Source organism: Pongo abelii, chromosome X (genome assembly GCF_028885655.2).
Source record: "Pongo abelii isolate AG06213 chromosome X, NHGRI_mPonAbe1-v2.0_pri, whole genome shotgun sequence".
Taxonomy (NCBI): domain Eukaryota; kingdom Metazoa; phylum Chordata; class Mammalia; order Primates; family Hominidae; genus Pongo; species Pongo abelii.
In genome coordinates this window covers 91,633,049-91,648,494 of record NC_072008.2, presented here as the reverse complement: position 1 = coordinate 91,648,494, position 15,446 = coordinate 91,633,049, and the positions used below count along the sequence as shown (strand labels likewise).

The window sequence follows — 15,446 nt, the reverse complement described above, 5'->3', positions numbered from 1 at the left end:
TGTAATCTCAAATATTTCATAATTTAGTAAATATAATAGGAGGGATAATACAGCTTATATACCCTAAGCTAACGATAGGATGATGGTAGTCTGTATGGTCCATGAAAGAACAGACTGTTTTGTTCATTTCATTCACAGCACCTAGCACCTAGACCACTGCCTGGCACCACAAAGAATACCTTTAATAAGTGCTGGATAGACACACACACGCACACACACACACACACACACACACACACACAGGCTATCATAACAAATCTAATCATGAGCGATCAAAATGGTTGTGAAGAAGTTTTTATTTAAATTCCAATAATTAAATAGACATGAATTTTCCAAACGTCTACAGCTTAAAGACAATACAGCAAAAGACATACTCACTGGTTGCCACTGCGCTCCTGCCTGGGTGACAGAGCCAGACCTTGTCCCAAACAAAAACAAAAACAAAACACACACACACACAAAAAACCCATACGCACTGCCGTCTAACTTATGTCCTCTGGGGAGGTCAACTTGAGGTTTGGTAATTAAACTTCCTTGGATTGAACCCAAAAAGGGAACCATATCATAATGCATCCCATCTTATCATCAGTAGTGTTATATAGAGCAAGTCTTCAGTGTCTGCACATTTACTATCATTTTAGAATGATCAAGGCTTCGACTACATATATAATATTTTATGGATGATCTTTTTTTATCATATTAAAGTTTTTATATAGTTTCTGTAAATTTAGTATGCTTTAATATGGCATTAAACTCAAGATTCTTAAAATAGGTGCTCTGTAATTGCACCTATATACCCTGTTACCAAAGGCCATTAAGAGATAGTACAGTCTTATATGATAATTACATGTGTTTTCAAAATGTTTTTACTTCAGTATAGCAGGATATCTCATAATGTATACATAACATACATAATGCATTAACAGTATGATAATAAAAATAAATTTTTCTAAATACTGTTCATAAAAATAAATACATAATTAATATTGTTTGTGATGATAGTACTATACTTTTTAGACAAACATGAGAGAGAGACTTCTCTCAAAATAACTGAAAGCTCAGAAACTAACATATTGTTGTAAGCTATAATGGTTATAACTGTTAATCCAATACACCTTTTATACAAACCCATAAACACATGAGTGGAAAAATAGCACAGATGTTCATCTCTAATGCAATTTCCATTCAATTTCCTAAGTGCGGTCCCTGTGTGCAAACTAGCTTAACGTTATGTTTAGCTTGCAAATTCTTTTAATAAATAATGAATGCAATAAAACTAGATCAATGGCAAGCTGAGAAATCATAAAAAAAAGGCTTTTGTGTTCAGGCTGTTGCCCATTTCAAACTTTAATCCGGCGACAGATCAATATTACTTTTTTCTTTTTAACCCATCACATAAATAGCAGATAGACTAAATGTAGCCCAAATGCTGTTACTAGCTAGTAGTTGCCAGCAACCTGATAAGATGGTTGTACACAATTGCAATCGAATGCTATATACCTTTGTATACACACTACATTACACACCATTAAACAGTCAATTTATTTAAAAATAAAAAGATTATATAGCAATAAAAATACTGTGGCTTATTATTTTTTAAACTTTCCTGTACCATATACTTTTTCCAGTAGTATAATTACAAAGTTTCCACTACAATTTGCTCTAATAAACAAAGTAATTGTGATGGGTCAAAATAGAACACAGATACTAGTAGTTTCAACTTCAGGGTTCCTAGATTAAAGGAAATTTTACTCTTCAAAATTAATTACACCTGAAAGAACTAAGTTATTCTTTTAAATGGGTGGTGAGGAAGATACTTCATGCAAATTTGAGTTTCCATTGGATTGGGTCTTAAGATTATTCAGGAAAAAAATCAAATCATTCTTTTTAACATGTATTTGTATTATATTCACAGACTAGAAAGAAGGGAGGAAAACCCTCCTTTTACCAACTCATTTTGAATACGCATGCATTTACTGTTTGAAAACAGGATCACAAGTCAACTGCCACAAGGGTTAGTGTTCATATCAAGTAGTATAAATCTAAATCACCAATAATCATTTAATGGTCTCAGGCTCACTTTATTTATTAATTCTTGCCTTTTCATAATATTTGAGCATCTCTACTGGGTTTTCACCTAAGGGAAATATCAAGAAGTCATACTTGCTTTGAAAATATACTTCATTTCAAATATTCTAAGTTCATATATTAGATTTTGATACCTTCACATGTGTATTTGTGAAAGGTTTATGGCATGATTACAAATTGTTTTATATTGGATTTAAAATTTCAGGATTAGTATCTCTTCAATAACTGCATACTTTATTTAACTATTTCTTACCTTTGGTTAAGGAACGTCATATACTGCAAAGAATTCTGATAAGAGGAATAAATGTATGTATATGTGTATGCATAGTCGTATTCATTCAACAAATGTGAATTAAATGTCTAATATAAACAGAATATTAGGCTTAATGAACCTTTTCAAAGAAAATTACTGGAGTTAAAAATGACTCCTCAGAAATTATTATTATAAACCCAAGGTTTTGTTTTATGTAACAAATTCAGTTCTTTTTTAAGGATACCATGATAGGTATTGATAAAGATATCTTTTTCTTAAAATATATTCAATTTTGCATAAAACAATTTGTGTTACTTCTTAAATTCACAGTCTCAGTATAATATTTTCACCAATTTTAACATACAAATTTAGTGTTGAAGAAGGATGTGGTGAGATACCACTATAAAGGCATTTACACATTTTAAAGAAACATTGAAAAAAAAGTTAACTATTGTCCATAATGTATTGAAGTTCATTTTCAACTTTTCTTTAAACTCCACCATAGATAATAGTATACGTATCATAAACATCCAACATTATTAGCCTAACCACTGGAGATACATTTTTTCCTGAATTTGAGATCTAAATAGTATCATTTAACGGTGTTTACTGTTTTCCTATTCTAATAAAGGTAGGAATAAAATTATGATTAAGGAATACTGTATAGGCTTTCAAAGAGGATCTACTTCTAAAAACTGATTTTTAAAATATATATTCTTCAGAAAGCTGAATAAGAGAAAATTTGAACCTTCTTTTTAAAATTTGCATTTTCAAATATCAGACTAACTGAAAAGTTATATCACCTACAATATTAAATTCAAAATATTTCACATCAATTGACAGCATTGTTTCTCTCTCAGAATCAAGGAAACAAAGCCATGGGTTAAATGAAATGAAGTATGGTAGTTATGATATTTAATGCAGGTAAGTAATGAATTTCACTAGCGTTATATCAAAGTTCCTTTTGGTGACCATATGCTTTTCTATAGTTTAAGAAATTAAACTATAAAAGTAGCATTTATTGCTACTGGATAATTTATGATTTACAAATAATTACCAAGAATATAAATATATTAAAATGAAATAAACTTTCCTGGGATTTTCAGCATTACAAAGTGAATAAATGATGAATACACAACGGACAGGCTGTCTCCTTTCTGCTAAAAAAATGTTAAATCCTGAAGGGGTTCTAAATCCCTTCATAAGAGTATATTGCAGCTGCATTAAGCCAACAAAAAGCTTATTAGTAAGGATTTAAAAACTAACACCCTTCTGTAATCAATTTGGATACAGTATTATTCTATTTATAGTGACACTTTCAATGTGTCCCAATCATATATTACTAATTCTTATTTTTCCTCCTATGATTAAATATAAATGTAGAGGCACTATTAGGCAGCTACACTATATTTAGGCTTTAATATGTTGATTTCCACCATTTTGGAATAGTTCACAATATAGCATGAGTATTGAGACTCTTTCCCATGAAAAATCTTAAGATTGATTTGGTATTTTTCTCTGATTCTCAAATAAAATAAATTTAGTTGTTCTAGCAGAAAATGGAAAAAGGGATGCCGCCACTTTAAAAGCTTCAATCTCTTTGACATTGCTGGCAGTGTATGGGAACATTAATGCATCTGTCATGATAACAAGCTAAGAATAACATCTAGACATCAAACCCAGCAGAGAATCCATCTGAAGTGATTCATTCAGATCTGTCTCATTGATTTATTAAACACAGGGCAACATCTGCAGCCTCACAGAGCCGCTTGGTGAAATTAATGCAAGATCAATTCAAATGGAAAAAAGTGTAAAAGAGATAAATCAAAACACAATTTGCATGCAGTTCCACAATCAGGCTTATTGGGTACAAATGCTCAATTTCCCTTCCAAAGCAAATGTGTTTAAATGTTGTTTTATCTTTTTAGAATTGTGTGATCTGAAGTGACAGTGAAGAGTTTTGCAGGTTGAGATGGTGAAAGGGAAGAAAATGAGGAAATAAATGCAACCAAAGGCTTTTTGAATATGCAACAAGAATATCATTAATACCTAATTGTTTTGCTTTGAGGGAAAGGTTTGATGTCTTTTTCACAAAAACATAATATTTTCAGTTTTGGATCAATTAGGATGGTTTTAATACATATTTAAAATGTAGAGAGTAGATAACCCCAAATCATTTGTATCTCTAAATGCATAAGATAAAGTGCCACTGGAGAGCTAGATTACCAACTGAAATATAACATGTTGTGATTAGGCTTTTCACAATTAGATTTGTCTGCTAGAAGCATGTTAAAGACATCTATGAATTTCATTAAGACAAAATAAGGTTACCTAAGAAAGCATCAAATAATTCAGACTTGATATCTTCTATAGGTACTAGATATTTCCTGTGTAAAACCATATAAAACATTAATGTCTGAAGACCATCATGTCCTAATTATTTATTGACATTCATGTGCTATACATTGAGGATAATATGATACATAAAAATCCAAAGATATACTGCATCATGTCATGGATCATTTCTTTAATGTAGTATCCATCACCTAATAAATGAGTGAGGCGCATATGAATACAAGCTAAAGTAGTTAAATACACAACTGTTGGTTATTCAGAAGCATATATTTAAAATGAATGTAAACATGGAAAGTCTATGCATTGGCATATAATTATAATTGCTTTAATTATAATCTTGACATCATTCTTCTCATAAAGGACAGAGCATTGTTGACCATGTGGCTGCTTTTAACAGACAATATGACTATCTTTTCATCGTCCTATAGAATAAAATGTGCATTTACTACACAGATTCTTTTCTAAAATGTTTTTATCATTACTGAAAATGTAAGCCATGCAAAATATTAGCTCAGGAAAGTGATTCAAGTTCTGCAAAAATTTGACATTGCCTAACTGTAAATGTAAAACATAAATTTTCAAAGTAAATTATGCTACTCTGTATGGATCATGAACTATAAAGTACTCATCAGGTGTGACTACAAAGCCAAACTCATTGAGTGCTCATAATAACCATATTTCTAGTATTTGAAAATAGTTTTAAAATGTTGTAAAATGTGCTTTGATATTAAAAATCTCTTTAATATAAAACCGTGTTTATGTTCTGTTTATATACCATCAAAATAACAAGAAACTACAATTGGAAATTTTAACTTTAAAAACTGAATTCTATTTGTTTGAATACATGTTGAATCATGTCTCCAAATGCATTACTAAAATATTTTCTTAATCATACTTTCTTGTTTCTTCAAGCACCCATTTAACTCTAAATGACCGAATAACATTTAATCAGTTGGTCCTCAAACCAAATTAAATGCTGGTCATGAAATCTGACAATATTTTACTTTTATATTGATAGGTAGGTAAAAAGAGAAACACTAAAATTTATTGATTGTTTAGTAATTTTCATATTTAGGAAAAACAATTTTTAATTTACTATTTTACTGCTGCATTAAACTTAGGAGAATTTAGTAAGAAAAATCTATTGCATAAGAGTGAAAATTGTCAACATTTACTTTCTAAACCTGCCTGTTCTCTCTGGTATTAAAAACTCTAAGTTTTCTTGCACAAAATATTAAACAGAAATCACAGTGCTTTATCTGCAAAAACAAAATCCAAAACAGTATAGTAATTTTTCCAACTTAGTGTTGATTATTTTTATCATCATTTAAAAAATAATCCTCAAAATCATATCCTTATAATTAATTTTGGAAGTTAACAGTCATGAAGGAAAAATGTTGTACAGTTCTTTGAAATTACAGTGATGGAAACCTTGACTTGTCGAACAGAACAATGAATGGTCAAGAGTTTTAATCTTACTACCTCTCTAGTAGTTGAAGCAGATATTATTTCTTAACTTATTTTCTAGGAAGACAACTGAATATTTTGGTAATTGGCTAACAACAAAATAGTTAATATAAAGCACTGGTAGTTCTTGCTGTGACTTTCAGTACTATCAAAGAAACAATTATGTATATATTTCACTCATTCATTTTTCTTCAGTGCACATAATGGGCACTGAAGCAAATCAAAATGTCACTTAGTGGCAATACCTTAAGGTCCTTGAAAATGACCAATTTGAAAACAGTCCATTTTGTGTGTTCTGGGATAGCGCAGAAAGCATTCCAAATGCTCTAAGTCAGGACTTGTACTCTTCCCCACATACTCAACAGAGAGGAGAAGAAATGTTTATTATACAGGAAGAGAAAATTGCCAATGACACCATCACAAATAGGCCTTCCATTCAACAACATATTATGAACATTTATCCATCAAGCGATGAAGATGAATCTCTTCTTTGAAATAAGAATAGTGTTTAAGAGTTTCCATTTGCTAAACATTTACTTTTTCCTTGCACTTCCCTCCCTGCTCTTAGCTAGAAGCACTAAGAAGTCATGAGTCCTGAAGGACAATCCTCTTTAGCCAGATCTCCATTGGTACATCACTGATCTTGGGGCATCTCTATAAGCTCTTCTGTTCCATCTTTCACTCTGTCTCAAGGCATCACTCTGCTCTTTTCCTGCATTTCTACTCTCTCACTGGCCTCGAGTCTCATCTACCTTACTTTGTCTCTTTTGGACTTCTTTCCTATTTACATCCCTTATCTTTCTTTCCACTGAATAGAAAAGTCACAGAAATAATGTTGATCTAAAAATTTCGCAATTTTCTTTAAAAATTCAGATTTTGGAAGTAACTTAAAGTATACATTTCTGTAAATCTTACCTAAGGTCATAAAGCGTTTATTAAATGCATTATTATATTTTGTAATTTTAATAATGTGGTTAGGAGGGCACTTCGAATCAGTAAAATTTGTTGATATCATTTTATCATTAATTAGATTTTTCCCAGAAATTGTGGTTGTCTTCTATCTAAAATTGCAATTTAGGTGTGTTTCTAGTAGCTTTCCTCATCTTCACTGATGGATTGCACTCATAGAATATACTTCGTAAATTTTTACAATTAATAAAATTGCAATACTTGTAACACAGTTTTAAAATATGAATATAATAAACCAAATACCCATAAAGAAAAGAAAATGCAATAAAAGGCACATGCATCACATCACAGATCTATTTCTTCCTACATATTTAATATTTCTCTATCACCTTTATACACACACATACACAAAAGCAATTCACACACATGAAAAGTTACTATTGCATGATAAGCAGTAAATAAAAGCTAATTAGATAAAAATAATAACCTAAAAATACATGGTATAACAGGGTCCAAAAATATTACAAGATCACCTGCCCCTGGATTTTTTTTTAGTAAGTAGCTCTAATAAAAATTAGGAAAACTTTCCATTTATAGAGAAAAGTATCAAAATCATATTAAAATACTAATCTATTTATTTGAAAATCATGATCATAGGTTTTTCTCAAGAATGTGCAAATTAATTGAGGAAGGAAGAATTTCCTAAGTGTAATAATTGTTCCACTTTAAGAATGGGCATTTTTAGAGACGGGAGAGGGGCAAGAGACAAAGAACAGGGATGGGGAGATGAGAGACTGATAAAGAGAGAGAGTTAATAAGAGAATAGGTTTTCATGTCTGCAATTACTTAAATGTTTGAGTGTTTTTGGATGGCAACAAATGAATTAGATGGCCACTATCTGAAGTCCCTTGTAACCTTTTTAGTTTGCGTACTAATAAAATGCTTTGTAGTCGAAATAAAATTGTCTTTTTACTCTTACAATCCATAATTGCCTGTTTTATTGAGGGAGCTGTTATCCTTTGTGTTTTAAGGCCATCTATCTTCCTTAAGAAAAGCTGATATAATAAACCAGCTTTGTAAGCCCTAAATATGAATCAGGTAGGAGTTCTCACATAAATAGTTTTCTGTTTAATTGCTTGAACACAGAAAAACACTGCTCAATTGAAGAAAAAAGAAGTAAAAAGGTTCCCTTGTAAGTTCTGCAGCATTATCTTATTGCAGCAGTAAGCAACAGTTTGCCTACAAGTTGTCAGTATCATTCAACTATACATGGCAATTTGGATTTTACAACAGATGTGGCAAATTGTTACAGTTTTAGTTCACAGACCCAGAGATTTTATGATTTAAAGTTCATTTTGAGAGAGTTGTTGGTTTTTTATTCTATTTTATTTTTGCAAAATAATAAGCAGTAGTGCCGTTTTACAACAAAATCCTTTGCTCCTTTTAACCACGTGATGGTGATTTTTGTGCCCAATCTGTGCTTTCCTGAGATGTTACCAAACTGGAGATGGAATAAATACTAGAAGACTAATTCACAGGTGTTTAAAAAGTCAGATAATCTTAAGTATACTTTTTTCTTTTTAAACTCAGAAACATTGAACACAATTTGCTTCTCATATACAAATGGACATTTATTCACTAGTGTACTTCTAAACTGTGATATGAAGGAGGTACACTTACAACCAGGGAAGCTGGCCATCATCATTTAAGGAATCCTATCTTTAAGGGAATGGGATCCTTCCAACTGTTCGCCTGGAAGAGCTGAGAGCATCCTCTCTAGAAAATCTGCCAACTTGTACACTAACCTCCAATCCAGTCCCAGCCACAGTGATTCATGCCCCACATTGCCCTCTGCAGATAGCCCAAAACGGACGATCCCAGGAAAGTGATATTTGTCTTCGTCCTTTTGTAAAAATAGTATCCATCGACTTTCCTGTATCGTGTACTGGGGAGCTTTGCGCAGCAAGCATGAGCATACGTTCTCACGCGCACTTGTACACGCACACACACACACACCAACACCACCACAAACAACAACACCACACACCCCACACATTCTCACAACAAACACACGGGATGGGGATCGAATCACCCTCTGGGATGGATTCTAGACTTCCCACCTCCTGCATGCCCCAAATGCTGTGTTCTGGCTTGCCAGCTTAGGAGCCCAGTTTACAGCTCTGCCAGCCCCCAGAGAAAGCCCTTGGTATCCGTGTTCAGAAGAAAACCTATCCGACCCGTACGGCCACAAAAGAGCAGGAAAGAAAACCAAATAGAGAAATTAACAAATAACCACAAACAGCCAAAAGCCATGCAAGATATGGGCAAAAGGCTGGAAAGTTTCAATAGACGACTGCAAACTCAAGTTTGTGCGGGACTTTTTTAGACCCAAGCCCTTGCACACTGAGCGTGGACTAGAAGGCACCGGCATTATTGAAAGCTTCTAGTCCTGTTTCCCCACCGATTTACAGCGTGAAGAATGGAAGCAAACTAGTTAAGACTCACTCTACAAACAAAGTTGGATGAGGGTGGTGAGGCATGCAGAAGAGGCTAAAGGGGTAAGAGAAGTGGGAGAGCCAAGAAACGAGTGTCTCACCTGGCATTGGTGCAATCGGTGAACAAAGTTTCGAAGTCTTTCCTGGTGATGAGTTTGCAGCGGTTTACCCCAGGCTGGATGGCCCCCAGCCCGCGGAGGATCCGGACCTGCTCGACAGTACACACCACGGGGGATATATCCAGTCTCTTCAGCTTGGTGTACACAGTGTGCAAACCTCCCACCAGGTGCTTGAGAAAAAGATCAAAGACTTGCGGCAGGCAGATCAGTTCCTGGCCGTCCATCAGGAACGAAGCCACCTTCATCCCATGCATGTCGACCATGCGGCACTCGTTGGTGTTGGTGTTGCCGCTGCCGCCGCCTCCGGCACTGCTGCTGTGGTTATTAACCATGAAACTATTGATCATATTAGGAGTAAGACGAGGGGGCTCTCCTGGAGTCGAGTACAGGGATTCGGCCCGGAATAAGCCCCCCGGGACGCCGGCGCCGCTGGAAGTTGCAGAGATCACTGGAGATGCGGAGACAGCCATGGTCACTCTGTCTCAATCGTGGGTCCTCCGGCCCTCGCTTTCTCGCCCTGACTCCTCTAGATCCCCTCGCACTCACTCCCTCACTCTCGCTCTCTCTGGCGCGCTCTCGCTGGCTCCGAACTGTTCGCAAGTCTTCAGCAGCGGGCTCACGCTCAAGCTCAGCAAACAGTGAGCAGCCAGGACCCGCTGCCGCCCCAGACCCCACCCCCACCACACCCCCTCCGGAGACTGGCAGCGTCCCACAGCCAATGGGCCCCACCCCTTCTGCGCCCGAGCGCTCCGAATGGCTGCCGCTGGCGAGGAGGTGGAGACTCCCTGGCCGGCGTCCGACTACCTGAGTGGGTTCAGGCTCGACGAAGAACAGAGATCCAGTCCGAGAAGGGGGCAGTGTGGTGCCTCTGCTTCTCGCCTCTCAGCCAGACGAGAGAACTCCCAAATGTCACGCAGAGTTCTCAAAGTGGCCTATGCTGTGAACCCATCCGCTCCGCGCTCCGCTGGTGTCGGGATGGAAACGCAAAGCGCGACTCCTGAACGTGCCTCCCCATGCCCCTTCCGCCACCTTACACCGGGTTAGATCGTGGAAAGTGAGGTGGCAGCTCCAATTCCACTTGCGCATCGCTCTCAAACTCTGCGGGGGCTAATAGGTGGCTTCGCCTAGCTTCCGGGAGAAAGACGCTAGCGAGTTCAGAAGTAAACAGCTCAGCCCTTTAGCCCACCTAAGCGCGCTTGGTGTAAATTTTCCCCTACCCAGCGCGCAGAGGAACAAGCGTCCGAGATCATACTCACATCAGAGTTCTGGTTGCTAACTCGCACTGACATTCAGGAAGCGTAGTGAGCCTGTGAACACTTTGGGAAACAGAGAGACTTGCTTTGTGGGTGGCAGATGGACGCCTCATTTTATGGCACTTCCGCCACTGTCCTGGAACAGACTTGTCTGTGTCCCCATCCCTTAGTGTCGAGATTGCCCTGGCCCTACTCCCCGCTAAAATTGATAGGAAATGTTTGTTTAGGACTCAAAAGAGTCATCGCGGAATATGAGGAAAGGGCGAGGGTTTGCACTCTTGAACGTGCATTTTCCTTCCTCTTCCATTGGCTTTGAAGGTCCAGTGATTAGAGCTCCAGTCCTAAACAAGATTCCACTTCCCCCACTCATCAAGTGTTCCAAACGTACTAAGAGCTTATAGAACAAAATGTCTAAGCAGGGTACATTCCAGGGAAAAGGAATGGTCTTTTCCACACAGCATATGGTGGTTAGATCGCCTTAGCAAAGTTGTTTTTGTTTGTTTTGAGACAGATTCTGACTCTGTCGCCCAGACTAGAGTGCAGTGGCACAATCTCGGCTCACTGCAGCCTCCGCCTCCGGGGATCAAGCGATTCTCCTGCCTCGGCCGAGTAACTGGGACAACAGGTGCGCGCCACCGCGCCTGGATAATTTATATATACATATATATATATATATATATATATATATATATTTTTTTTTTTTTTTTTTAGTAGAGACAGGGTTTCACCATATTGGCCAGGCTGGTCTCCAACTCCTGACCTCGTGATCCGCCCTCCTCGGCCTCCCAAAGTGCTGGGATTACAGGCGTGAGCCACCGCTCCTGGCCTAGCAAAGTTGTTTTAAGACTCCTTGTCAAGCTATTCATTCTCTAAAACCAAGATATTTCCTTTCCTGTGCTCCTCTTCTCTAGAGGCTGTTATTCAGAAAGTGAAATCTAGGCTTCGTTTCTTTACAAAACGTTACCAACTACATGGCTTATGGCAACTTCTCTGATATTCTTCTAAAATATAAATAATGTTGGAAACCTACTGAATTTTATTCAGCCCTAGTTGTACTTAGCAGGATCAACGAGAAATGTGTGGGTTCTTTTTGCTCCCTTATTTAGTTACAGATAACCTAAATTGGATTTTTCTGCCTCTTTCTACAACATATTTTCTTCTTTTCTCATTTCATCAACCAGGTTTAAGAACTGCCCTTTGAATCTCTTCATACTGTTTCAATTTCAAATTGTACAGGGTTAAAATGCTAAGAAGTTGTGATGATCATTGCTTTCAAAATGCAGTTATATGACTCTAACATAATAGATTGGGATATAGACAGCCACAAGACATTTTTAAAAGGCATCAAAATGTTTTTGCTACATGGATACTGTTGTGGGAAGAAAGTAATTAGGGGCAAAAAAAAGGACAATTGAGAAGAAATAGCAGACGCAGAAAACGCCTCAACCAAAAATAGAAGTATCAAAAAAGAATAAAACAGCACTGACAGAAATGTTCGTATTTACCAGTTTTTAAAAACAGAAATCCCAAATTGTATTCAACAGGTGTTTTGACTGAAATGGCTGTTAAACTATCAGTTGAAATAACTTACCTCTGATAACTTATTGTGATTGAAATTTCCAGGTGAATAAGTTTGGCTGTAAAGGATGTTTTATTTTCAAATGGCTCTAATTACGTTAAAAATCCTAAGGCCAAGCTACCCCTTGTATGTAGCTGTGCCCACATTATCAAGGCCTTTTTATTCACAGAGCAATTTGGGGTTTCCAGCAATAAAACATTGCACAGATATTGTGATGTTTCAAATTTAAGAAATCTGAAATATAAAAAAAGAAAGGCAGATTATTCATTCATGCTGTAATCAGTAATTGTGAAACTGAAGAACAGACATACTTTGACAACTTTAGAAAAGGCACAAATTAAAAGTCATGTGTTTAATGAGATGTATCAGGTTTACAGTAATATTTTAATTATTACTAGAGATTGCGGTTCTATTTCTAGCAGAAATACTAGAGACTCAAATTGGCCATTGATCATTGAAAGGTTAAAGTTCTTTGGAAGCTTTCACTACGCAAAAGACCCTCGGTTTCATTATTTGAATTCCTTCTCATTGCAGTCTTCTAGATAAACTTGGTAGCGTTCTTAAGTAACACATGCAATTTAAACATTTAGTCGTTTAGATCTAAGAGAGCAGGTTTTGTCTCCTTGTTTTTTTCTTGACTTTTTGATTATTCTATTTTTATCACTACTATTTCTACTATTACTATCAGTGCTTTGAGATTGAGACAATCAGTTTTACACAGAGGGTTTGTTTTTGTCCCTTTCTGATTTTAATGTCTTCCATAAGCCAAACATACTTCTAAAGAGGGCTAGGTTTCTACAAGACCAGAGGAAGCCTTTCACATCAACACCCTGTAAGTTTGGAATTGCTTGATGCAATATAAAATCATAAAAAGGTGGCAGTAAACAGAGTACCCTTGGGAGATGACTCTCTATGGAGAGAGGCACTGCATTAAAACTAAGAAGATACTCAAGGTTTGTGAATTAATACAAGACAGGAGCCAACCACCACAACAAATAACGACAAAATTAGTATAAGCAGGTACCATATCTCATCAGAAGAAGTTCTAATTCCAGTGGAATGATTTGGGGCCTAAGTGTAGTTTCCCATACACTGAAATGCTGTAAACTTCCATGACTTAATTAACAATTTACATTTTATCTTAATTCATACTCAGTTTGGAGGGGAGGGTGCTCATCTGTGATTTCAGGCAAAATATTCCACTTTGACACTGTCAGTAAAATGCAGGTACCATTTTAATTAAAAATTAAAAATACATGTATCGGCAAGCTTATGCAGCACTGCAAAATATCCAGAACTATTAGAAGGGACGGATTTTCAGATCAGGCATTCAAGTAAATCCCAAGGTCATAAATGGAATTATTTGAAACCCTCAGCCAACTGAAGTTACAACCTCGAATGTGGCCGTGAATCACAACCTCCCAGGAGACCTCTAAGGTTCACTTTTAGGTAAACAATAAAAGGAAATTGGGCAAGACAATAAATGTAAAATGAAAGCATTCATATAACTGAGAATTTAAGTGATGAAAGCCTATAGCTATGTATGCATGTATACCCCATTAGGAAACTGGTTATACAATTATCTATAACATCATTTTTTTCATTCAGTTACAATGTTAAATTGAAGATGAATTCCAAGGGAGGCAAAGGTGGAGAAAGGGGACCAGCAGAGCATCAAGAGAATTGGTCAAAACCCAAAGAGTAACAGTTAAAATCCGATACTTAAAGGAAAGATGAACATTTTCTAACTGAAATATTAAAAATAAGCTTTTAAAATACCTTATAAAGGATAAGCGCTTACCAACTTTTAACATATGCTATTTCATACTGCACTCTCCTAAAGGAGAAGGAAACATGTCGTCTTAAATTCCACCTATGTCTCTCAATGTATTGTTCCCTTTTAAATCTTGGGCTTTTAACTGTTCAAATTCAAGCTATTTTAACTTCAGTTGGTCTCCCACTGCTACTTAGTGTCCTTTTATTCATTTCGTTGACTCCCTATTGAATTCCCTGTAGCAGCTACTCCAAACCTTTTCTACTCTTTGCAAGTCACCCTTCCCCTCACTCTCATTAGCTACTGCCTCCCACTTCTCTATGATTTTACCACAAAGTTATTTGACAGGCGTTCCCTCCGCCTCCCTTTTCCCCTCCTAAAAGGATTTTTGCATCTTCTGTCTTAAAAAATAAAAAGCCTCCTCCACTGCTTCCATTGATGTTCTTCATTCCTTTCTTTCACATCATCCAAGTGACAAATCTGTTTTATTCCCACCTCTCTCTTTTGCATCTCCAGTCTCTCCCTCTCTACTTGCTCTTTTCACCTTTTACTATATAAAATGTTCAAGGCTATGAATCCTTAAGACAAATCAAAACTTTCTACTCTAAAAACAGTTCTCAGAGTGTGGTCCCTAGATCACCGGCATCAGCATTACCTGGATGCTTGATAGACATGCTAACAGTTTGGCCCTACCCAAGACCTGCTGAATTAGAACCTCGGGGTGAGGCTCAGCAACCTGCATTAAACAAAGCCCCTAAGTGATTCTGTTGTAGGTGGAAATTTGAGATCCACTTGCCCTGAAGTTACCATCTTTGCACAAACTTCTTGAAAATCTACAATTGTTTCTCTTGTGTCTTTACCTTTAGCAATTTTATTTCTGCTTGCCACTTGGCTGAAACTAATCTACCAGAGGTGATTACTGACCTCCTAAATGCTGAATACAAAGTTGTTTTCTAAATCTTCATCCTTTGATATTCTGAAGCTTTTTACACTACTGACATCATTTTTGAACCCCTAATTTTTGTTTTAATGACTTTCTAACAATCTGTTTCTCCTCTTTCTTACGCAGCTTTTCTTTTTCATGCCCTTGATCTTGACCCTGAAATGTCAAAAATCCTAGTGTCTACACTCTTACTTGTGGCAATTTCATGAAC

The 15,446-nt window shown here is 36.4% G+C and overlaps 1 protein-coding gene across 6 annotated transcripts in view; it reads right to left on the bottom strand.

The window, feature by feature from the left end:
• DACH2 (dachshund family transcription factor 2) overlaps positions 1–10,338 on the bottom strand; it is a 672,286-nt gene extending 661,948 nt beyond the window's left edge. For all 6 annotated transcript variants that reach the window (XM_054544812.1, XM_054544811.1, XM_054544814.1 and 3 more), the window contains exon 1: positions 9,669–10,338. In XM_054544812.1, coding sequence (XP_054400787.1) covers positions 9,669–10,156 — 488 coding nt within the window. In that variant the 5' untranslated portion in view covers positions 10,157–10,338. The remainder of the gene's footprint in view (positions 1–9,668) is intronic.
• Positions 10,339–15,446: the final 5,108 nt, after the last annotated feature.